General features: G+C 39.9%; 2 protein-coding genes across 12 annotated transcripts in view; both read left to right on the forward strand.

Moving 5' to 3' along the window:
* The first annotated feature begins 9,025 nt into the window (after positions 1–9,025).
* On the forward strand, positions 9,026–16,009 carry thumpd2 (THUMP domain containing 2). 2 transcript variants are annotated; one of them, XM_080868429.1, is made up of 11 exons: positions 9,026–9,227; positions 10,332–10,470; positions 10,599–11,189; positions 11,297–11,433; positions 11,917–11,994; positions 12,187–12,239; positions 12,501–12,588; positions 14,048–14,119; positions 14,219–14,333; positions 14,999–15,119; positions 15,412–16,009. In XM_080868429.1, the coding sequence occupies exons 1-11, from the start codon at positions 9,117–9,119 to the stop codon at positions 15,770–15,772; spliced, it is 1,866 nt and encodes a 621-aa protein (XP_080724555.1). In that variant the 5' UTR covers positions 9,026–9,116; the 3' UTR covers positions 15,773–16,009. The 2 variants fall into 2 exon arrangements, with proteins under 2 accessions (XP_080724555.1, XP_080724556.1); XM_080868430.1 differs by lacking the exon at positions 9,026–9,227 and having other exon boundaries at positions 9,341–10,442; positions 15,412–16,007.
* Positions 16,010–16,841: 832 nt separating this feature from the next.
* Positions 16,842–25,032, forward strand: part of LOC308388274 (mitogen-activated protein kinase kinase kinase kinase 3-like) — a gene marked incomplete at its 3' end in the record, with an annotated part of 53,475 nt that continues 45,284 nt past the window's right edge. For all 10 annotated transcript variants that reach the window (XM_080868876.1, XM_080868880.1, XM_080868881.1 and 7 more), the window contains exon 1: positions 16,842–17,075. In XM_080868876.1, coding sequence (XP_080725002.1) covers positions 16,977–17,075 — 99 coding nt within the window. In that variant the 5' untranslated portion in view covers positions 16,842–16,976. The remainder of the gene's footprint in view (positions 17,076–25,032) is intronic.

The raw sequence follows: 25,032 nt of genomic DNA on the forward strand, positions 1-25,032 counted from the left end.
TCTAGCTGACAGTTAGTTGCAGTCAAAGGAGCTTGCAAAGAAAAGCGTCTGGTAGGGCTGGGCGATATGACCCAAAATTCATATCTCGATATTTTTTAGCTGGATGGCGATATAAGATGTATATCTCGATTTTTTTTTTTTAAGCCATAAGTTAAGAACAAAAAGAGAGTTCTTAGTCACACTGTGTCCCAGATGTCACACGGGCACTTTTATTTACATACAGCGTAGATATTACTCAAAAATAAATTATCAGCATTTATTAAATAATCATGGTCCATAAATAAAAGAAAACATTGTTGTTTTTGTGCATAACAAAAAGCTCACAATTGTGCAGTCAAAATGTAAACTAATAGACGCTGAGCATAATAACAAAGAGATTTCACAGCTGCACCACCTCTCTGAACAGGTGCCATTTGTGGTCCTTATACACACACACAGTACGTATCACTCCGCGAGGATCCTCCTCTGTAGCCGTAATTCTCCGACAATCCATCAAGCGGTGCAGCTCCGTAGCTTAGCAAAGTCATATTAAAACATTTTTTGACAGATTGCTGAGCGCTGTGTACCACATAAAATCGGTTCGCGGTCAGTAAGCACAACCAGAATTCATACATAAGGCGCACTGTCGATTTTTGAGAAAAGGAAAGGATTTTAGGCCGTGCAGCCCCTCTGGGCTGCATGTCGTTAGCGTGGTTAGCTCGTTAGCACGGTTAGCTCGCTAACACGTTGACGCCGTCCAGCCCCACGCACGGTAACTCGCTAACGGAGATTTTCCGCTTTCATCTTGTCATTGCCTGCAGGTGAAGCTATGGGGGAGGCGGAGTTGTGTTCAGTGAAGGAGAGGCGAGGCCGAGTAACGTTGCGTAGAGACAAAAGTGGACGAAAGAGAGGCAAACCTGCGGCTCCACAAGTATAATTATAACGTAACATAGACTATATCGATATAAACGATATTGTCCCATCTTATATCTCGTATGAAAATATATCGATATTTTTAAAAAACTTGATATATCGCCCAGCCCTAGCGTCTGGACTTCTTTAAGTTGCTTGAAGACGTTTCACCTCTCATCCGAGAAGCTTCTTCAGTTCTAAGGTCAAATGGCCGAGAGTCCCAGATTTAAACCCAGTGGGAGTATCCCCCCAAAGAGGGACAAAAGGACCCCCTGATGATCCTCTAATCACCTGAGCCAAGGTGTGAAAGCGGGTGTGGGTGCCAATCAACCAGGGTTTCGGGTGAGCTCATTGTGAAACCTGGCCCCACCTTGTCATGCGAATTCCTGAGGTCAGATGGCCCAGGATGTGAGTGGGCGTTAAGGCGTCTGGGGAGGGAACTCAAAACTGGATTATAGATGGCAGAGAGTTGGTGTCGTAAACCACCGCCTCTGTTCAAAGATGGTCGCTCATAGTGGACATAGATGGCTTCTTTCACTCCTCTTTCAAAGAGGAGTGAAAGAAGCCATCTATGTAACTGTCTGTGAGAACCTTCACAGACAGTTAGTTGCAGTGTTTGCTAGCTGAGCTCTGCCGCTGTCAGAGTGCGTCTCCATCTTACTCTCTCCCCCTCATGGATTCTTGGCACACTTGCAGTCCTCTGAGAGCAGTAATTATTTATCTGCATCATAAGCAGACACACATCAGCACTTAAAACAGGCAAGAATGCACACATACATGACACATATAAGTAATGAAATTTTCATGGTCTCTATCTTTTTTACACTCTCCTCTTAAAGATCAGACTTCCTCCTGGGAGAGAGGTTAAAAGGAAAGAAAGCAGAGAGAATAAAAAGAGCGTGTGGAGAGAGAAAAAAAGGAGAAAATAAAAGATAAAGCAAAGGTGGTGCTTATAAAAGACAGGAGTTGGAGGAGCATGACAGATGGACTCCACCTACCTTAATTAAACACACACACGCAACCATGCCTGAATAGTCTGGCCTTTTAAATGACAGCTCTCTTGAAATTGCGCTGAATATTAATCATCACATGCTGAATGTGTAATTTTAGGAGATAATACCACTTGAAACTCCAATTTAGTTTTTAATTAGAAAACTGATCATTCAATCTGTGACATTTAAGTCTGTGCGAGTGTGATTATAAGTCTCTTAATATTATTATGCGTGTGTGAAGAACAGGTGTAGATTAGAAAACGTGCCTAAGCGAAGCTTCTGTATGTCTTTTCCTATGTCATCGTGTCAGAAATCCACTCATGTGGGAGTGGATTTGTGGTTTAGAGCACGGCCTTTTATGGTGCATAATTGATCATTGTGTGACTGTGCTTCATGCTGTGTCATTAGCATCCACATAATGGCTGACATCTACACACTATGCACTAACTTTTTTGGAAAACTTGTATTTTGTTTTTCCAAACTTTCAGCCACAATCATTAGACCTTACCCAGCAGATGAAGCTCCATTTTTCATATGGAGTCCATTTCTGTTCATTCATGTCAGCTGATTAATTCTCTCTGGTCCCATATGATGGTAGTGACCAGCTATGTTGCATGGTTTGCTACCATAGTACTAAGAAAAATACAGGGGGCTGACCCAGAGGGGGCAGAATCAAAGATTTCTAGGGATAAGGTGGGACAAGAAAGCAGATGATTGGCTGTGGTGACCTCTAAAATGAGTAGCTGAAAGAAATAATGCTAAAAAAAAATGTGTGAAGTGGGAAACGCTGGCGCTCGGTCTTTCATTATTTATTAAGTTAAATGAAACATAAAATATGTTTAGTGCACAGCAAATGACAGCATGTATCACCATAGAGATGCTCTGATCATATTTCTGTCTCTGGAAATTTAACACTGTAATTCTGTGCTTATTTGCAACTGTAGCTGCACTTTTTATTATTCTCCTCCTATAATGTATTGTGTTCAAGAATCCATTAATAAGGCTGGCATTATAGAGCTGTAATAAAAAGCTTTCATTTTGTATGGCATATCTAAGCACATGGGATTCCTGAGTGCATCATTTTCCCATTTCTTTCTCCCATTTAAGAGTTTCACCCTCTTTCTCCTTCCACCTGACATTTTCTGCCTCTTTTTCTTCCTTCATCTGCCTCCCTCCTTCTTCCTCACTCTTTCCTTCCTCCCATCATTTATGGAGTGTGGAGGAGAATAAAAACAAGTTTAATGTACAGTAATACATCATGCTTTGACTGGTGTAGCAGGCTGCATCCATATTGTGAAGCTGTTATAGTCACTTAGCAGCTGCGAGGCTAATTATTGCAAATGACGGCTGTTGAAAAGAGTATTAATGTCTCCTTTCTACATGGCTACATCCCCTAGTTTGGGCTGATTAAAGTAGGCACATGCTAAACTTTAAAGAGAAGGAGTGCAGTAAAGAAAAGGGGGAGAGGGTGTCTTGTTAAACCCAGTAAATCCATCTTGAACTTTAAGTGAAGGTGTCATTGAGCAAAGGCGCTCTAATCTCCATCCTGCAGTCCACAAAAGTTTAGATCTAAGGCACTTTGATGTGCTTTTATGATTTAATGAAGTGGCTTTAGCAACAGCAACTGCAAACATTTACTTCCCAAATCTTTCTATGTATGTGATACAATTTTGTTTAATATGCATACAAGAAAAAAACTGTAGGCAAATCACACTTAATGAATTCATCTAGAATAAACACTGCCGCCTTAAGTAATATTACATCAATCAAAAGTTATTCCCTTCCTCACTGTTGTTATGAAAACACATTTACTCACCATAATTTGACACTTTGTCGTGAGCATGCATCACACCGTGATAGGTTACACCAGCTTGCCAACATTTGAGGGTTTTATAGCACAAGTCAGCAGGCACAGTACTGTTCATCCAATAAAGTAAAGGGATTAAATATGTTGGGGTCATTAAAATGTCACAGGAAAAAAAGGAAGATTAAAAAGACAGAATGTCGCAAGGCACGCAGAGAAACACAGATAAGAAAGGGATTTAGAGTAAGTGTCGAAACATTTGGAAAGAGGCTCCCTCTGTATCTCCTAGATAAGAAAAATAGAGACAATTGAATGGAACCACTTACTTCTGCTGCAGGATTTTATTAGTTTTCCTCTCAACTCTCAGTGGACACCTGCTCACAGCCGCCTCCAGGTAATGTACTGCGGCAGAGGTGCGTGTAAGTAATGTGAATGCCCAAACTCATGTGGAAGAAATGTAAAATTGAAAGTGTGTGGACAAAGTGTATGGAAGTGTATGGCTCAAAATACTGACTATGCATTTTCAGTCCATCTAAAGGGAAACCCTCTGCAGAGGAGCTGAGGGAGCCAGGAACTTGTGAGTTGTGTATGTCCACTCAGGCAGCATTCATGCCTGCTCTGTAGGAAGTTTCTGTCAGAAGGAGGGGGCACAGCAAGGGGGCGGAAGATTGTGCCTCAGTGCCTCTCTCCTTCTGAGATTGTAGAAAAAATTTAATAAAAAGTGTTTGGTTTGTGCAGGTGGTCTGGTCTGTCTCTAAACAGTCCAGGCTGCACCCCGGACTGAAGTTAAGTCCTGAAGTTAAGAGCCTGCTAGAGATAAAACCATAGACGAAGAACTGGCTGCTTCGGCATTTTTCTTTTTACCTAATTGGCCTCAACTTCAGGTCCTAAAATCATATTTGCATACACCTCAGTTGTCAGTGAACATTCTATTAAAAAAACTGGAAAAGTACGGGTTTAGGGGAGTGGTTTTGGAATGGTTAAAAAGCTATGTAGGGAATAGGCAACAATATGTACAAATAAATGAATATAAATCTAATTTGATGGATATAGCTTGTGGAGTACCTCAAGGTTCAGTACTGGGTCCAAAAATGTTTATTATGTACTTAAATGATATCTGCAGAGTATCGGAGATTTTAAAGTTTGTAATATTTGCAGATGACACAAATATACTGTGTGCAGGTGGGGAATTGCCACAGGTTTTGGAAATGATCACACGGGAATTAACGATATTAAAGAAGTGGTTTGATATAAATAAATTATCATTGAATCTCGATAAAACCAAATTTATGTTGTTTGGAAACCAAAAGAAAAACATCGAAGTAGAAATATGTGTTGACAATGTATATTTAGAAAGAGTAAATGAAATAAAATTTCTTGGGGTGATCATTGACCACAAGCTCTGTTGGAAGCCACACATTACTTATGTTCGGGGGAAATTGGCACGGGGCATTGCCGTCCTGGGAAAAGCAAAGCATATGTTGGATCAGAAAGCACTGCACATTTTATACTGTGCTTTACTACTGCCATATATGAGCTACTGTGTAGAGGTCTGGGGAAACACATACAAAAGTAACACACAAACAATAACTATAATACAGAAAAGGGCCATTAGATTAATAAATAATGTAGGGTACAGGGACCATACAAATGCACTCTTTGTCAAAATGCAAGCTATTAAATTCCAAGACTTGGTGAAGCTTAAAACAGCGCAAATAATGTATAAAGTCAGAAATAAATTGCTTCCCAAAGAAATCTGTAAATTGTTCATAGAAAGAGAAGGTGGGTATAACTTAAGAGGGAAATGGAATTTAAAAATACAAAGTGCTAGAACAACTTTAAGAACTATGTCAATCTCAATTGCAGGAGTTAAATTATGGAACAGTCTAACAGAAGAAATAAAAGACAGTCAAAACATAAAACAGTTTAAAGTAAAATATAAAAACCTAATTTTAAATAAGTATAAGAATGAAGAAAACGGGGTTAACCCAGGACAGTAATGTTGCTGGAAATGGTGTTGCGGTTCTTTTTTGGTTGTTTTTTTGTTTTGTTTTGGTTTGTTGTTTTTCCATAACTTGTGTATCTGCAAATATACACATTCTGTATTTTTCATATGAAAGAAACTATACTGTGGTGGGGCTTGCTAATTTCTTGTTTTTGATTTATGTATGTTATGTTTTGTTTTACTTCATATGTTTATATGTTTCATATGTTGTTTGTTTAATTTAAGACAAAAAAAAATTAAATGAATGAGAGGTAAAACTTGAGGGGGTAGGGACAAATAAGTAAATACTTCAGCCTACTCCTTTTCAAACAAATAATGGAATGATATTTTGTAATGATTGTGAAGGCACATGTTTGAAATGTTTGAAATAAAAATGAACTGAACTGAACTGAACTGAACATTTTAAGCCCACTCGGTCGCGACAGATGGCTGCCCCTTCCTGAGCTTGGTTCTGTTGGAGGTTTCCTCCTTATTAGGAGGGAGTTTTTCCTCCCCACTGTCGCCAAGTGCTTGCTCATAGGGGATTTTGGGGCTTTTTTTAAAACCAACCGCTGATGGGTTCACTGGCATCAAATTCAGGACTCGGCAAATACAGTGGGGCAAAAAAGTATTTAGTCAGCCACCGATTGTGCAAGTTCCCCCACTTAAAATGATGACAGAGGTCAGTAATTTGCACCAGAGGTACACTTCAACTGTGAGAGACAGAATGTGAAAAAAAATCCATGAATTCACATGGTAGGATTTGTAAAGAATTTATTCGTAAATTAGGGTGGAAAATAAGTATTTGGTCACCTCAAACAAGGAAAATCTCTGGCTCTCACAGACCTGTAACGTCTTCCTTAAGAAGCTTTTCTGTCCCCCACTCGTTACCTGTATGAATGGCACCTGTTTGAACTCATCATCTGTATAAAAGACACCTGTCCACAGCCTCAAACAGTCAGACTCCAAACTCCGCCATGGCCAAGACCAAAGAGCTTTTGAAGGACACCAGGAAAAGTATTGTAGACCTGCACCAGACTGGGAAGAGTGAATCTACAATAGGCAAGCAGCTTGGTGTGAAAAAATCAACTGTGGGAGCAATCATCAGAAAATGGAAGACATACAAGACCACTGATAATCTCCCTCGATCTGGGGCTCCACGCAAGATCTCATCCCATGGGGTCAAAATGATCATGAGAACGGTGAGCAAAGATCCCAGAACCACACGGGGGGACCTGGTGAATGACCTGCAGAGAGCTGGGACCAAAGTAACAAAGGTCACCATCAGTAACACACTACAACGGCAGGGAATCAAATCCCGCAGTGCCAGACGTGTTCCGCTGCTGAAGCCAGTGCATGTCCAGGCCCGTCTGAAGTTTGCCAGAGAGCACATGGATGATACAGCAGAGGATTGGGAGAATGTCATGTGGTCAGATGAAACCAAAGTAGAACTTTTTGGTATAAACTCCACTCGTCGTGTTTGGAGGAAGAAGAATACTGAGTTGCATCCCAAGAACACCATACCTACTGTGAAGCATGGGGGTGGAAACATCATGCTATGGGGCTGTTTTTCTGCCAAGGGGACAGGACGACTGATCCGTGTTAAGGACAGAATGAATGGGGCCATGTATCGTGAGATTTTGAGCCAAAACCTCCTTCCATCAGTGAGAACTTTGAAGATGAAACGAGGCTGGGTCTTCCAACATGACAATGATCCAAAACACACCGCTCGGGCAACAAAGGAGTGGCTCCGTAAGAAGCATTTGAAAGTCCTGGAGTGGCCTAGCCAGTCTCCAGACCTCAACCCCATAGAAAATCTGTGGTGGGAATTGAAAGTCCGTGTTGCTGGGCGACAGCCCCAAAACATCACTGCTCTCGAGAAGATCTGCATGGAGGAATGGGCCAAAATACCAGCTACTGTGTGTGCAAACCTGGTAAAGACCTATAGTAAACGTTTGACCTCTGTTATTGCCAACAAAGGTTATGTTACAAAGTATTGAGTTGTATTTTTGTTATTGACCAAATACTTATTTTCCACCCTGATTTACGAATAAATTCTTTACAAATCCTACCATGTGGATTCATGGATTTTTTTTTTTTTCACATTCTGTCTCTCACAGTTGAAGTGTACCTCTGGTGCAAATTACTGACCTCTGTCATCATTTTAGGTGGGGGAACTTGCACAATCGGTGGCTGACTAAATACTTTTTTGCCCCACTGTATGTAAGTGGATGTTTCATCATCAAGTGAGGAATCGTCCATTTAAATCATATTTTCGAGTCATATTTAGTTGTATATAAATTTGATTTGTGGGGCACTAAGGCCAATCACAGACTAATTTGGACAATTAGGAAAAAATACATTTAAAAAATTGGAAAAAAAATGGATGTGCCAATGTCTCATATAGGTTTCAAATAATATACCATTTGATTTCAGCATATTTTTCTTACATTTGCAGTGCTCTTAGTGTTATATTCTTATGATTCTGTTCATTTTATGAGTACATTCTTCTGCCTTGCTTCACATCAGAGAATCGGCAATGCATTAGCCTGTCTATATACAAAAGGAAAACTACAAAAATAAAAATATACCGGTAGGTAACTTTCAGATTAGTAAAGCTATCAATGGATTCACTGTGCCCATAGTAAAAAGACTTTATTTCATATTATGTTCAAGTCAGTTGTTATCCAATTTTAAAACTATAAAATATAATAATGTCTATTTTTAGTTTACTTTGTTAATAAAGATTTTTGGGGGGATTTTCAGAAACACTAACATTATACATAGCAAAATATGAAGCAATCCTCTAACTCCCATTTACATACAGACCTGTGGCCAACCTTACAAACCATTTTGCATTTTTTCTAGCTGAGGCTTTCAAAATAGATAACTGGTGATTGTCACAGTGTAATGTGGGCAGCTGCCTGCCTAATGTAACTTAACATCTTCACAATATTTTACACAAAATGAGCAAATGTATCTTTGTTTCCTCAGCTAAAACAGCTCGGCTGCTGTAGCTGGTATTTATGTTGAGAGTGACATCTGATTTAAAAACAGGGAGCAAAAGACACTGAGTAGCATATCTGTCATCATAGAAACAATGCCATAAATGTAAGGAACAAAGGTCAAAGTCTTCATGTGTATACATACACAGACCACATGTGCATACTGTTGTCCAAATAAACTCACAGATATATATGAAAACTCAAGTTTGTGGCGTTAAATTTGTATTCTAATTTTAAAAATGTAATACACACCTATAACTTTTTCCCCTGTGCAACAGAGACCCCTGCTGGTGGGCAAACGACTGGCAACAATTAATGACATAGTTCCGTTTCCGGTGTAAACAAACAAGCCAATATGGCGGCTTTCGTAGTCAAACAAGACTCAGCAGACTGTTGCTAGTAGAGAGCGTCGCTTGTTGAGATTTGACACATTTTATAACATGGATGAACCGGGAAGTGGTGGGAATGTGGTTCGTTACTACTGCACGGCCGGTAACGGTATGGAGGCTTTTTTAATCAACGAGGTGAAGACGAAGCTAGCGGCTGAAGACGTGAGTGTTAGCTACATGCAACAACTAACAGCTACCCCCCCCCCCCCCCCCCCAACCCCAAAAAAACAAAATAAAAACCTCGGGGTCTTCATGATTTAAAAGCCTTTAAGAGACAAATATACGGACGCTCTTTGTGTGGAAAGAAAAGGGGAAAAAAGTCATAATTAACTTCTAATGTTGATATTACGAAATCTTTTTTTATTTATGTTATAGGAAATATTCAAATTTACAGCAAAGTTTTATTTAAACGTTTTAGTCAGACTTTACGTAATTTTGTGATTGTCGCTGTCACGCGATGTAATCCGCACAGGGTTAAAGCATGCGTACAGCCTCAAATATGTACATACACTCCTTCAATAAGTGTTGGCAACAGACACATGGTTGAAGGTTGGCTGTTCCATCCAGACAGTGATCCCAAACACACATCAAAGCTGGTTTTGGAATGGATAAAGAATGATAGAATTAAGCCTCTAGAATGGCCATCCCAAAGTCCTAACCTCAACCCTGATGGAAATTTGTGGGGTCTTTTTAAAAGTCAGGTCTATGCCAGGAAACCAACCAGTTTAAATAACCTCTACTAATTCTGACAAGAAGACTGGGCAGATATCTAATTAGAATTATGCCAGAAGCTTGTTGGCTAGCAAAAGTGCTAAGGGACATTTAATCAAATATTAGAAGGGCTAATATATATTTATTTGAGCCTGTATGTACGTTTTTGAACCTGCTTGGGTTAGAGAAAATACAAAATAAATTTAATCCTGTGCACCAATTTTTTTTTTAAAGTTGTTAAAGATGTACACTGTACAATCACTATGGAAAAAGAACAGTTCAAAGAAATCATCAACAGTCCCAAATTGCTGCCCATGATGAGTGTATGCAAACTTCTGATCACAACTGTTAACATGATCTGAGCCAGCTGTTGTCTCAGTGTGTAGAGAAACTGTTGGCCATCCACATGAGTGGTTATCAGTGTTCAATCACTACGACCAAGCCAAAGTGGCCTTTCTCTGAAGGTTAATCTACTATAAGACGGGGTTAAAAATTAACTTTTTGATGAAAGATGTAGAAGAGCTCTTAAATGTGAATGTGGACTTTTGCATTTAGGTGTGTCAAATTCCAGGTAAAGTGTTATTCAGCTCTTCTGCAAAGATCAACAGAGTTAGTAACCTGAAGGGTGCAGAGAGACTCTTTCTTCTGTTGAAACAAGACTCGCCGGTGAGTCTGTCTGCCCACACCAGCACAGGTAGTAGCCTCAAACTAACTCCAAGAACCTATACATACAATTAATACAAAAACATAAGCAATACCATTCAGTGTTTACATACCACTTCTGAACTGACTTCTGTATCGCGTTTTTTGTAATATTTATAGCAAAGGCAGCCTCTGTGCTACAGTCCAGACTGTTGGATGACAAGAATCAGTGGACCAGTGCTGTAATGACATGGAGTCGACTGCAGGGGGAGCTGACAGGCAGCAAAAACACCATCAAAACATCAAGCCCTGCCCTGGGAGTGACAAGGAAGAGGGAGGATGAGATGAGAGGGAGTGACGAACAGAGCAGAGAGGGGGAGAAGAGCCTTGTAGAGTTTAGAAGTACAGGAGGGGAGAGGAAGGAGGAGATTGACAAACAGAGAAGTGGTGGACAAAATGGAGTATCCACAATGGCACAGAAGAGAAAGAGAGATGAGGAGGAGGAGGAGAAGGAGAGGAAAGTGGCAGCTTGGGACACAGGCATTGAGAAGACTGTAGAAAAGGGGAAGGCATGTGAGGAAGAAAGGACGAGAGAGGAAGAAGCAGAGGGGATGTTAGAGGAGTTTATCGACTGTACACATGGAGCATACGTCAATGGGGGAGGACCAGTTTGTGACCACACAGCATCCAGGCTGGAGCACCGTGGAGCAAGTAGCAGCAGGAAGATGGATGACATAGCAAAGGATTTCACTGAAGAAAGTCAGGAAAATGGTAATGCAATGGCAACATTTTATTTTTGAGACGGCTTATACATCAGTGACTTCTGAGGTTAAAGTCTTTATATATTTATGTCTCCTCGTGTTTATCTCCATATGAAGTGAAGACCACCGGAGAAAAAAATCAGACACTGCTGACAACCTGTGAGGATAAACCAGAGCTGCTTTCCTGTATCCCGGTCTCCTTCAGGATCAGCTGCAAATGTTCTGGATCTCTGTCACGATGCTTGGGCGCACAGGTAGGAAATGTTAAAGTCTGTGTCTCTGCTTCTTTTTACAGGTGTTTAACAGAAATGAAGTGCAGGGGCAGCATGGTAGCTCAGTGGTTAGCATTAACTGCACCTGGGTTTAAAGTAGGTATGAGTCTTCAGTGTAAAGTCTCAAAGTTCTCACAGTGCTTTGAGCAGGTTTCTCCAAGAGCTCTAGTTTCTCCCACCACTGAAAAACACGACATGTTAATGCTACCACAACACTCACCACAACTTATGTAAGAATAAGTTATCTTAACACAAATGTTCAGAGATACGAGTTGTCATTTCTCCTCTAATAGTTTATCGGTTTAACTTACCCAGACAAAGGGTGTTGCGGCAATAATTGTTTAAAAGGATATATACTTTTAATCTCTCTATATTACTAAGTGCAATCCCTGGGATCCACATAGAAACAGACATTCATATTCAGTGGATATGTTCAAAAAAATGTTCTACTTTTGTGTGAAACAGGAGGTGAGCAGAGTGATTGGAGCAGGTCTGAGCAGACTGCTGGGCTGGAAGGCTGACTTGAAGAATCCACAGTTGGAGGTAATCAGTTGTGTTTGAAAAACAATCTGTTGGATTGCACTGATTATAAGTTCAGTTAAGTTTTGTCTTACAATAGAAATGTTTGCAATATAAATAGTCCATCTGTAGTTAATTGCTTTGCAGAGAGTCTTGCCTGTCTTTTCTGGCACTTCAGCTGTAATATTATCTATTGTTGTTGTTGTTTTTCTGTAGATAAATGTCCATTTGAGTGATGACTACTGCCTGCTCGGGATCCCACTGACCAGGTTATTGACAGTGATGTTTTACATTTAACACAGTAATATACATCGAAGTCTCAGTACAGCAACAGACCTCTTATACATTATGCAGTTCTTTTATTGTCACTGCTTATAATATGCTCTGTCTGTTACAAGTTTAGCTTACTGCTTTTTGCCATTAAGACCCACAAATGTTTAGTCAAATGACTTAAGATGAACCGGTCTCTTTAATATTATATCTGTAATTAATTTGATAAGAAGTAATAAGTTGAGTCTTCTTTCCTTCAGGTTGCCTCTTGCTAACCGGAGCTATATAAAAATCACAGGACTAAGGTCTACAACAGCCTGGGCCATGGCCTCACTGGCTCATATACAGGTGTATATACTACTGTACACACAGCTGTTCTGTGCCTGTTGCAGGTTATGGTTTGAATACTCATCATCATCATCATTTATTTATATAGCACTTTAAAACACACCTGGTAGACCAAAGTGCTGTACAATACTAATATGCACATAGTAATAAAACCAGACATAGCAATAAAATTTATATATATATATATATATATATATATATATATATATATATATATATATATATATATATATATATATATATATATATATATATCAGTTACCCACAGAGTTAGCAGCAACTGCTCAGCTGACCGAAGGGAACGAGTGGGTACATGGGGCTTCAACAAGTCAGACAAATAAACAGGTGCCAGACCATTTAGAGATTTAAAAACCAATAAAAGGACTTTAAAAGGGTCCTAAATTCAATTGGAAGCCAGTGTAGAGAGGTCAAAATCGGAGTGATGTGATCAAATTTCCTTCTGCCAGTTAAAAATTGTGCTGATGAATTCTGAAACCATGACGGAGTTATATTATTATGTGCACAAATAAGAAGGCATCATCACATCATGCAAGCAGAGCTCTTCCATTTATGTTTGTGTAGCAAAATGATTTGCCTCTAGTTTTGTTTGTGGTTTTTACTGTAAATGGGTGGCGTTCCCACTCCGGCTCAGGGAAAGGTTTTTGGCCCAGGTAGAGGTTTTACATAGGGGTGCAGGAGATTGACAGATGGAGTAGAGCTACATCTGCTGTAATGTAGGTTCTGTATCTGTCTATTGTGTATTGTAAACACCGAGCGTAAAAATGAAGCTTTTAGTTTACCCTGTTGATCTACACCTCACCTATGGCCATGAGCTCTGGGTAGCCACTGAACGAATGAGAATGCAGATACAAGTGGTGGAAATGAGTGTGACTGAGCTCTCCCTTAGAGATAGGGTGAGGACTTCCACGATTTGGGAGGTACAGCTGCTTGGAATTTGACTAGGATGCCTCCTGGGCAAGGTATTCCAGGCATGTTCTACCAGGAGGAGGCCCCGGGGTAGACCTAGAACATACTGGAGAGATTACATCTCTTAGCTGGCCTGGGAATGCCTCAGCATTCCCCCAAATGAGCTGGAGGAGGTGGCTGGGGAGAAAGAGGTCAAGACTTCTCTGCTTAAGCTGCTGCCCCCGTGACCCAGCTCCAGAGAAGCAGTAGAAAACGGATGGATAGTTTAGTTTGTTTTGCCTATTTGGAGCTGGGAAGATTTTTGATATTTACTTAATTACATGTGCTAAAGTAACAACTTTTACTGTAGCATGTGTTTTTACAAAGTGAAAGTACTTTGGCTAGTCTACCACCCCCCATCTGATCCACTTAAAGAGCCCTTAGTATGATGTTAGTTGTCTGTCACTTGGCATTCAGTGTGGTGAACCAGTCACAGTCATACTTTTTGTGGTTAACCAGCTGTATGCGCTGTATGCTGTGTTCTGTTTTCTAGCCAGGCTTCCGTGTGGTTGACCCAATGTGTGGGGTGGGGACCATCTTAATAGAAGCTGCACAGGAGCATAAGGTCAGAAAAGAAATCATGTACTGTTGATCTTTAAAGTGTAGAAATGTTTAGAAAAGTTTGTTTATGAGGTTTAAAAATCCCTGTTTCTGGGATTTTCAGGATGCCTGTTTCCTGGGTGTGGATATTGATGAAGCACAGCTGCAGAAGGCCAGTGAGAACATAGCATTTGCTGAGTTGGAAAACAGAATAAACCTGCTGAAAGCGTCGTCTCTGGGTAGGTCAGCTGCACACAAAAAGAGCAGTAAAGTAAGCTAAATATTACATTATTAATACATGTCTTACTTAATTGTATTAAACTAATGTTCTCATTTAAAAAGAGGGACAGACGTTAACTTTTTAAATCGCACCAGTTGTAAATCCAGTGCAATACAAGTGGATTTTAAGGCGCACGACAGATGGCCCTGTGTGCATGAATGAATCTAGTCATGTGTAAAATTAGCCAGACATGTGAAAATATAGATAAACATGAAAAAATTATAATGTGCACATTTCTTTGAATGTCACATATGACATGTTCAGTCTTATCAAACCTGACTGGCGTTACTTATATGAGGTTAGTCTTTATGGTATCTTAGAGTACATTTCTTTTTTTAATAGAGGAATTATATCTTGATAAGACCGACCACCATAAAGTAGCTCACATTTTCACATTTTTAAAAAGGATTAAATTATAAATTGAATTACTATAAATTAAATTTTAACTATATTACAAATTCATGTCTTTGAGAAGTTAAATATTGAATCTTAGCTCCTGAATTTTCACTGTGGATGCATGGCTGCATTTTTTGGATAGGACTCAGTGAGTGGGAGGTTAGTGTGAAGCCTGTTGTCGTATATTAAATTACCTCTAGGCTTGTTTGTCCTCCTCTGTGTGTGCAGTACTGCCTGTGCCCAGTGCCACTGTAGACGCTGTGATCTGTGACCTGCCATTTGGCAGGAAGTTTGGCTCCAGAATAGACATGGCTGCCAACTTGCCACTCATCCTGACAGAGATGGAGAGGTTTGTTCCTATGTTTGTCGGTCTCAATTGTTTCTTTTAGAATTGTTTGGCGAAACAGAAAACATTACTTGTTTTCTCTGTGAATGTGTGTGCACTGTGGATTTTTAGCTTGGGAGTCACTTTGCACATCAGTACACATCCTAAGCTGTCTTATTGTTCTGTTTTTTAGTTAGTTAGTTTTTTTTTTAATAGGAAAAACTAAATTAATGCATAGATAAAAATGTCATAGCCATTATTGGAATAAGCATTGAAAGATAGAGATGCAACTATTATAACAAATGTTTGTGTCTAGAGTTCTCCGTCCTGGTGGTATCCTGGTGCTCCTCCTGAGTCCTCAGTTGTCCTGTCTACTCAAAAAACTTCTAATACAATATGATACTGGACCAACATCTAACCCTGAAACAAAGCCTCAGACTGGGATGCAAAACTGCCCATCTTCTTCCAGATCTCCTTCTAAGAAGCAGACTTTCCAAATCCACTCTGGGGTCAAATCCTCACCAAGCCAAGAAACCAAGCTTCAACACAGTCTGCCTTTCACTGTGTCCTCATTGAAGCATCAAGCAACTTTCAGAGTCAGCTTAGGAGCAATAGATGGACTTATTCATAAATATGTCAAAACAGACTGTTGTGTTTTCAGGGATGTTATGTTTTAAGGCACTTGGTTTGATTTTCTTTGTTGCTAACATGTAAAAAAAAAAAGTGGCCATGTTGAAATACCACTGTGTTTTAACCGCTCTGTAACATGTTTTGGTTTGCTTACAACTTTTTAATTGTAAATGAGATTTCCAGGTATTTAAAATATGTTTTGGAAGCAGCTGAGAAATTATTTTTGAAAGCTTACAAGTAAAGAAATTTTGATTTTCCAATCCTCCAGCAGTGCTTGACCTCTAATTTCTAAAATCCTGCCCGTGGCACTCATTCCCAAGCTCACTTATTCATTGATTATGGTTATCTTTAAAAAGCAACTCACAAATGTTGCTCAGTATCTCAACATGTTCATAAAATTGCCAGACACTGCCTTTTTTTGCATTACTTTTTAATCAAACTGTGATAAATTGTGAATTTCTTCTCAACACTTTTCAGGTTAATAACACTGGCATAGTCCCCTGCTTTTTGTTTTGCTAATGGGGGACCATTCCATGGTGACTGTATGGGGTTTTTTTTAAGAGTTTTATGGCAGAAAATAGTTTACTTTTTAAATCAATTGTGTGTTTAACTGTTTCATTATTTGCTAACACCACTGGAAAATATGAAATATCTCTAAAACGGTAACAGGAAAAGATGGGATTGTTTTTCCCTGCATCACAGACCCCCTCACTGAATCATAAAGTTGCCATCTGCCACTGTTTAGCCCTGCTTAGCCCAGTTTTACATTAAGGGAGCCAAATAATGCAGCCATAGAGCTTAGTGTTTTTCATTCATTTCCTTTCCCCTACAGCTTCCTGTGTAAATCCCAAAATCTGACTTTATTTTCATTATATAGTGAAATCAGTGTAGGTTTGGATTATAATTTGTATTTTTTCTGCTGTTTCTTAATATGTATCCATACAAGCAACTAGTGAAGTAGTAAGCAAATAGTAATAATTTAATTGCATTTTAATTACCATATTCAACTACGAAATCCGTTTCCAAACGCATTAAAATTTAACAACACACGTCTCCCCCATCAGACACCATGGAGAGGGTACGCCATGATGTCCATTGCGCATGCCCAATGCGCAGTGGAAGCCATGTTGGAGCTACATTGGATTCAGGCTGGGATTTTCTGACGCCGTATGTTTTTCTTTAAATATCTGTTTTCGTACATTGTTGGGGTTCGTAAACCGTGCGCGATCGGCGCCGTAATCGGCAGTGGAAATGATGAACTCCAGTGTCGACCTGTCCCGGCGGAATCCACAGGAGGATTTCGAGCTGATCCAGAGGATAGGAAGCGGCACATACGGAGATGTGTACAAGGTAAAACTGCAGTGCGCAATCACATAGTTCCATTTTCGGACACAGAGTAGTTAAACACCACCAGCGTATTTACAGTCTTGTGGTCCTACAGTGGTGTTATAACAGTAACGAATCGTTTCTATAGCCATAAGTGGGCTGTTTCTAATATGCTGTTACCAGAAGGTTTTTGTTTTGATGCTTGTTGGTACAGTAATTACTGTGCTACTCATGTTATAATTCCATTGTCGGACACACAGCAACTGTTTGACTTCGCTTGTGTTTATGGTTGTTATTGTCTTGGCCTTTTTATCCATGCTTGTTTAGAGATCCGGGTTACCATTATGTTAATGTTTTCTGGCTGCTAACATGCCTGGGTTAAGACTTAGTTAACGTTTAATGTAAACCCAACGTTAATTCTTGGTTTGTTGAGCACCGATCATATTTACCTCCGTGTAAGTGAGTTGTTGCACAAATTGTGCTACGTCGACGTGCTTGTTTGTACTCGCTGGACTGTGGCTGTGGTCTAAATTGCGTTGTGAATAACAGCAGTTAATGTTAAAGAAGAAGTAGGAGTGGTTGATGCTTGTCCGGTAATAGACCTGCAGTAGCTTAGCTGTCCGACAACGGACTACTAACTTGATAGCATCAAGAAGCTAGCTGGGACGTCTTGATGCTACATGAGAAAACTGTCGCAAGTAGTGAACATGCAGTGATTTGTTACCCTTACACGAACACACACTAAAAAAGAGACTACCTGATAGTTTACTGGCTGTTTGTAGTATCGTAGAGGCTTCGCAAAACATGTTAAACCTGTCCGCGTATCCCGGACAGAGACTGACAGCTGCCTTTCCTTTGGCTAAAGCGCTCAGATCTGACCAAGCTACAACAACAACAACCGTGAAATAACCACTTCATATTGTTGTTTTTCACACTTTAACGTCAGTAGGCACTCGTCGGGTCATTTTTAAAGAACTGTGGTGCTCATTTTTATGTAGGCTGTGTAATACAGTTGGCCTCTTAGTCACTGGGCTCCACACTTTACCGAGGCCCAGTGCTGGGAACCCAAAGCCTGTAATCCAAACTGTAAGGAAGTTCCTGAATGCTGTGCAACTCCATCATAGTCTCAACGACTGTGTCATTGTTCGTTATATGTAACACAAAACAACAGCAGTAATAGCCACGTACCACAACAGAAACACAACAAGCTGGTCATGTATCATGGGAAATGATACAAAATATGACAAAGTATCCACAAATAATGCTGCAGTACATGAAAACCAATGAGAATATGTAGGACAGGATACTGTAACTCTAAAACTAAGAACCATGGACATAAAAAAGTAAACCTATCAGTCTCACCCGTTTGATCTGCCCTCTGTAGCAAATCAGTAAGGTTACAAAAGTTAACCATCTATACCCTCAGTTATGTATTTGTTTGTGTAATAGTCACTCTGTTGTGGAATTTAACTGCTGTGTGAGGGAGGCTTTTTGTGGACGGGAGATTCATTAAACACGGTAATAGGACTTGATGATGTTTGGTTAACCTCCAGGGTCTTTGTGGTAATTACAGGAATCCTAAAGACTAGAGATATTAAATGTTTCCAGTCTTTTTGAACACGCACAGTCTGTTAATTTCAATCCTAAATAGTCCATCATATGCATATTATATCCTTATTTATTTTGTGTGCGTTTTCACAAGTGCCCCTCATACCCGCCCACCCTCCGCTGCTCCTAATCTTGTTTGTTTCTAATTTAAGTTCAGTATCTTGCCTTGTTGTAGATAGGTAGGTTGGCATCTCAGACTTGATTCCCCTTCCAGGCCTGGAACAAGCAGCACATAGCTGATTAATGTGCACCAAAGTAACTTGAAAAACAGTTATAAAGGACAAAAATCACACAACTACACAACTTAAATATGGCAGAATTATGAGTTAAGTTGTAATTTCTCACTGGAAGCAGATTAATATGTTGATAAGGATGCTATACTGTAGAAACTATGATCATTATGTAGCTAAATGTCTATTTCATTGTTTCAGCAGGAATTTACTGAAAGACCTGAAACCTCTGGATGTGCTTCTAAGCACCAAGGGACATGGTAAACCTCACCGATGCCTATATTTGGTTCTACCACTGTGTGAAAAAGTGTGGCTTGGACAGGAATGTTTGAGCAGGAAATAAAGCATGAACTCTGCTAGCTTGTTTTCTCCTCTGTTTGTGGACCTGCCACTCTTTGTGTATCTGTTAGAAACTGTAGGAGGAGCATTGGCTGATGTTGAGACAGGCCTTCTGTGTAAAAGATCACAAATCTGAGCCTCACAAAAGAGAGTTTTCAGGGTGAATTTGTGGCTCAAATTTTACAAAGAGGGGAACCCGTATTTTGTGAAACCACCACCATGGTAGTTAGTAATATATGTAAAGCGAGCCATTTCAGGTCAAATAAGCACCAAGGGTTCAGGTGTTTCTCCCAAAACCCAGGTAAGGATGGAGGAAAATACCTTAAAATGGTGAACAGTCAGTAGAACTACAAGTCTCTGTGTCATATGATTAAAATGTTTACCTTCAAAGTAAGGTGACGTAAGGTAGACATAAGGGTTGTGGCACAACCCTGGGGCTGTGTAGTAAGTTGGGACAAGTGAGTATTTAATGGTGGTCAGTTTATCCGCATTTAACACCACATTATTTCCCCAGAAATAAATAACAGAAACTAGACACAGGATTGGTATTCCTGAACGCAAATCCTCCACGTATCGTTACTGGAAAACAGCCTTCCTACTCCTCTTGTATTAGAGGTGACAGTTTTGTCTGATTCACATATTAAGCTCCTTCTCACCTTCGTGGATTACACTGCCTTTTGAAAACAAAAGGTATATTCAGTGTCAACTTTCATGTTAAGAATTACCGGAACATGATAGCAGTAAACTGCACGCAGCACACTTATGTTTGCCAGTCTTGTTGGTGAGTCAAAGATAAGCCAACAGAAAAAAAAATGACATTGACAAACCGAGCTTTCTCTCACTACCATTTTTATTGATTTGCCACTTAATTCTGGGCGAGCGGTGGAGCGACTACACTCTTCTTTTTAAGTTCCACTTTATCATTTATACTGCTTCAATAAATGCAAGTATCAGCTCAATATGTTGCTCTAAAGTCATAAAAAGAAATCTGTTCCAGACGTACTACTGCTGTACCTGCCCTCACTCTATTTGCGTCAACAGACAAAGCACAGACCGAGTATTCATATGAAGGCTTATTTTGTTTGAGAATTTGAGATTGTTGTGTTCTCACGAAACACTTCAAGAATCTGCAAAATATTAGATATCATGTAAGAGGTTAGCAATGGTATTATGGCTGTTTACCTTTTTTTAAACTGATTTTGAGTCCGTTTACTAGCATGGACATCTGCATATGCCAGAGTCGACATAGTTATTTGTGTCTGGTTATTGACACTGAGAAAAGCAGAACGTTTTTTAAATGTATTGTGGGGAGAATTTGCGTTTTAAAATGGCCTTAACTTGAAACTCTGCATTAGGATGTTGGAAAACTGGCGCTGGAGGAAGTCACGCAGTTGTCAGAAAGAAGACTGCGGTGTGGTTCGAGTCCTTTTTTGAGGTTTATGTTTTGCTTTGTCTGGTTTTTACTTCCCTTGATTTAACCAGGAAAGCTTGTGCTTCTTCATTCTGTGCATTAGAAAATGATACTTAACCAAAACATTCAAATGTGATAGCAAGGGATCCTTTACAGCAGCGGCCCCCAACCTTTTTTGCGCCATGGACTGGTTTATGTCCCACAATATTTTCACGGCCTTTAAGGTGTCGCGGATAAATACAACAAAATAAAACCAGTACCGGTACCAAAAAAATAAGATGTATTCATAACACACGGGAAATGTCCCAGGGAAACCGAGTTAACGATAAAAACGATAAAAAAAATAACAATAAAAGCTGATTTAAAAACACCAAAAACCGTAATTTTCACACCCGAGCCTCAATTCTCAATTCTCGTGGCCTGGTACCAAACGACCGGTCCATGGCCCGGGGGTTGGGGACCACTGCTTTACAGGCATCCATACACAATGTGTTGGGAGTGATAGGGCCCGTCTCACTACTGCCATCATCCAATGTGTGAAGATGGAGACACCAAAGGCGAGTGTGTATCTGCGACACACCAGTGGCTTTGACGAAAAAGCAGTATTTGGCTCCCAGGGAATGAGAACAGGCTGGTCATAAAAGTAATACAAGCCTTTCGTCCCGTCATCCACAGTTGAAGCTGTATTACGTGGCTTTCTTTGCACATTCACTTACTTTTTTGAAAGAATGGAAAGAATGATATCCATATTGGTTATAAATGTGACAGTAATAGTTCCCCTGCCCTGAACTTGTGTGTGTGGCACAGTTGAGTCTCCGTAGTATAGGAATGCAGGAGTCTTCGCTTCCTCCATGTGTGTGTGTTCATGTCCTATTGTTTCACAGCAGTCTAACAGAGGAAGACGGTGGAGCGGTGAGCCCCAGTGCAACACATACACACAGAATAAGATGAATGTATCATCACCTGCATAGTCACGCAAGCACAGATGGCTGTAGAGTCACAATTGAAGCTGCTGGTCCACAACCATCCTGTTTTTGTCCTTGTTCCTTCAGTTGTTTTCTCACTGTGGTGGAGTATAAAGACTTCAGAGTACATACTTTCAAGCAATGCATGGTTTGTGAAGTACGTTGAAAATTTTAGTTGCTATCCTGTTAATCTACTCTGCAGGATTTTGTCTCTGCGCCACTAGTGCTGCGAAGTACCGATAACTTGCATGTTTACAGGGTAATTAATAATGCAGTGCAGTGGCAAGGAACTGGTAATAACAACACTGTGACTGTGCTGTCATGCAGCGTGGTAGATACTGTAGTTTGGTTTCCTGTTACAGTAGGTATAATACAGATGTGATACTTTCTGCTTCTGCATATATGCGAGGGTCTGAGTGATGTCAAATTTTAAGGGTGTAAATGTGGCTCTGTGAAGGCATCCACATACCAGTCAAATTGTCGTGGTAAGCCAGCACTGCCATTATGTTGCAAGAGTACTGTGGCATGGCAGCTAAGCATCCATGAGGTGTCAGTAGGTGTTAATCCTGGCCTTAATGCTGCTGAAAAATGCTAATGTTAAAAGTTTGTTGCCTGCAGTCAAGCAGGGATCACATTAAAACCAAAAAACACTGCGTTTCTGACAGTTTTGTTCACTTCCTTGCACAGCGTAAGTCAGATCATTTAGTTGGTACAGGGTCTTTTATTTTGAAATTGGACTGGATTTTCTATCTTCCTGTCAGCATCTTTTCCTATATGTAGTTGACAAAAATGGAGTAAGAAAGTGTTATTAGCTTTACAACATGGAGAGATACTTCTAGGGTGCGTCAGAAACGCACAGTAGTTTGTCAGGTGGAGGCAGAACCATTATCTTCAGTGGGTGTGATCAGCTCTGTCAGCCTCATCCGAGGTACAGGACGACAGTGTATTCCTGGGATTAGTGTGTGATCAAAGATTTTCAGCGTAGACATAATTGCCTTTCTTTTAGGGAGTGCAAAATTAAAATGCTTTGTTTAACAGATGAATTCAGAGCTCTTGTGCAACACTTTGTAATCCTTGCTCTGTATAGACTGTCAAAATTGACATGTCAGTCTCCTGTTCAAAGCATTTTAACTATGTAAACAAATCAGCAGCCCACTCTGGTACACAATATCTTGAACGAGGGTGTAACCAGTTATTTAAAGTTCAGCTTAATCAGGTTAATACAGGTCCATGCACAATCCTGTAGGCTGGAGTCGATCATTTTATTTTATTTAATCCTAAATGAGTAATAAAAAGAGTCTGCCAGGATTAGCTGTTGGTTTGCACAATCCACACAGTGAGTGGTGTGACTCCAGTTGAGCACAAAAGACGTTATGGTGTGATGTGAGGAAGTCTGTGGGCCTTCCCTTGTAAAGCAGCATATTTGCTGCATTTGAACTGGAAAACTTCCACTCAGCAAGTTTTGCTCTTTTGAATTAAAGGAGCTGCTACTGTTACTTTTTGAAGTTGTTTCTTACTTGATTTGACTCTTGTGTTGCATGTTTTGTGATGCAGCTTTTATGGTTTGTATTATTTTTGTCATTTCAAATACTTGGCACTAGGGCTGTGCAATATGACCCATAATCTCATATCCAGATATAAGAATTCTGTCGTCCCGATAACGATATAAATCACAAAAATGTAACATTTTCTGTAAATTATGTGAATCTCGGGCAGCTCGTTTTGCGGGAAGTGTTTCCAGCTGCGCGTCATGTAGCTGGACTCCAGTGTTTTAACCGATGCATGAAACATAAATTTTTAGACATAAGTTGTAAAGGCCGCCGTTTTCTTTGAGTAGAAAAGCCTGTTCTAAAGTTTGAGTCTAAGGTTTATTTTTTAGTACCTGGCGGCTCTTTTTTAAATTCTCATCATCTGCTCTTTCACGTGATTCAGTTTATTTTGAAAAGTCTCAACAGGATCTTGAGCTTTATTGTGAAAGGTTTATGTGGAACATAAACAAGCGGACACGCGATGCTGTTACCGTCGTTGTTGCTAATCACAACGCATAAAAACAGGCGCTTGTCCGTAGGTAGTGTGGTTATATTACATATAAGAGAAAGAGAGAACTTTAAGAAATTAATATAGCCACTACAGTGACCATCAAAAGGATGAAAAAATATTGCCGTAAACAGTTTATTTTGCGACACCACGAAACAAACGATAGCGTAAAATGAAACGATAGACGTTTTTTTTTTATCGCCATCCGATATATATCGTTATATAGAACAGCCCTACTTGGCACTTTAAATGCTTAAATTAAATCAGGGCAACATTAAAGCTAATGAAAGGCCACAATGAAAATAAAGAGAGCTAGTTATTACATTGGACTTCCAAATATGTGGCTCCTAGTCTCTTTGCTTAACTATGACACAGAAAGAAACACAAAGCGCTATTTTACCACACTTGGTTAAATGCCTTTTTGATGGCTTGAGGAGTAATACAGATTCCTGTATTCCTGGCAACAAGCTCAAGTTTTCAGATGCAATGGACTCTGTGAATTTGCCTCATCTTTAACGGAAATGTCTGTTTGGATTGGGTTCTATTTGTGCTGACTGCCACCTACACCAATTGTTTTAAATACAGCAGGGGTAATTTTGCGCTCTTCAGCAGTAATATGTCACTGAAATTTATAGGCCCCTCTTTACTAAGGACTAGGAAGGCCTTAGATCTCTGTGTTGTTTGGATCATCTTGTTGATTATACTTGTGCCAGAGTACAGCGCTTTTGCTGAAGTTGTTCAGTAACTCCTGGCACCGTAATAGCAAAAGCATCAAATCCTATTTCAAGATGTGATGATATTGAGTTCTTAACCCTGGCTCGGGCTAAATGCCAAACTCCTGGAAGGAATTTTTATGTCTGTTTTGACGATCGTTGCTTGTGTTATGAATAAATGTACTTTTTCTATTACTCCACTAACACTGTTGCTGCATACACATAGTGCACATATTTATGCAGACGTTTGGGTGGGTCGGACTTACAGCGGTGTGTGAGGTGCGTGGTATGCAACTTCACAGGCTGACACTAAATGTTGATGCCAGTGATGTGAATTATACTGATAATTTGCAGCATGCATACATGGTACAACTTTGAGTGCTTAAAAAGAAAGAACGGTTGAAGTGGACTTGAAGTTCTGGGTGATTCTTTTTGTGTGTCTCAGCGCTTATGGGTGTTCTACTTGAATGAGTGGGTATTTCGTTAAAAAACAGGTGTACAAATTAAGCGCACTCAACTGCATTTGGCTTTCACCTCACCTGTCCCCGCCGCCTGGGGCCATGTGTTTGTAATGGCTCAATGACGTCGTGAATTGGACTAAACTTTGAGTAAACAAGCTATGGAGCCAAAATATGTTACTTATGGAACACCATCTTTATAAACTTAACTTGCAGACTA

Source organism: Rhamphochromis sp. 'chilingali', assembly GCF_963969265.1.
Source record: "Rhamphochromis sp. 'chilingali' genome assembly, chromosome: 20".
In the NCBI taxonomy this organism is placed as follows: Eukaryota; Metazoa; Chordata; class Actinopteri; order Cichliformes; family Cichlidae; genus Rhamphochromis; species Rhamphochromis sp. 'chilingali'.

What these genes read in the sequence shown, in the direction of transcription:
- thumpd2 (XM_080868429.1), top strand. Translation starts at nt 9,117, where the DNA reads ATGGATGAACCGGGAAGTGGTGGGAATGTGGTTCGTTACTACTGCACG. An exon ending in CGAAGCTAGCGGCTGAAGAC is followed by an intron (nt 9,228 to 10,331) that starts GTGAGTGTTAGC and finishes TTTTGCATTTAG; the next exon opens with GTGTGTCAAATTCCAGGTAA. An exon ending in CTCGGGATCCCACTGACCAG is followed by an intron (nt 12,240 to 12,500) that starts GTTATTGACAGT and finishes TCTTTCCTTCAG; the next exon opens with GTTGCCTCTTGCTAACCGGA.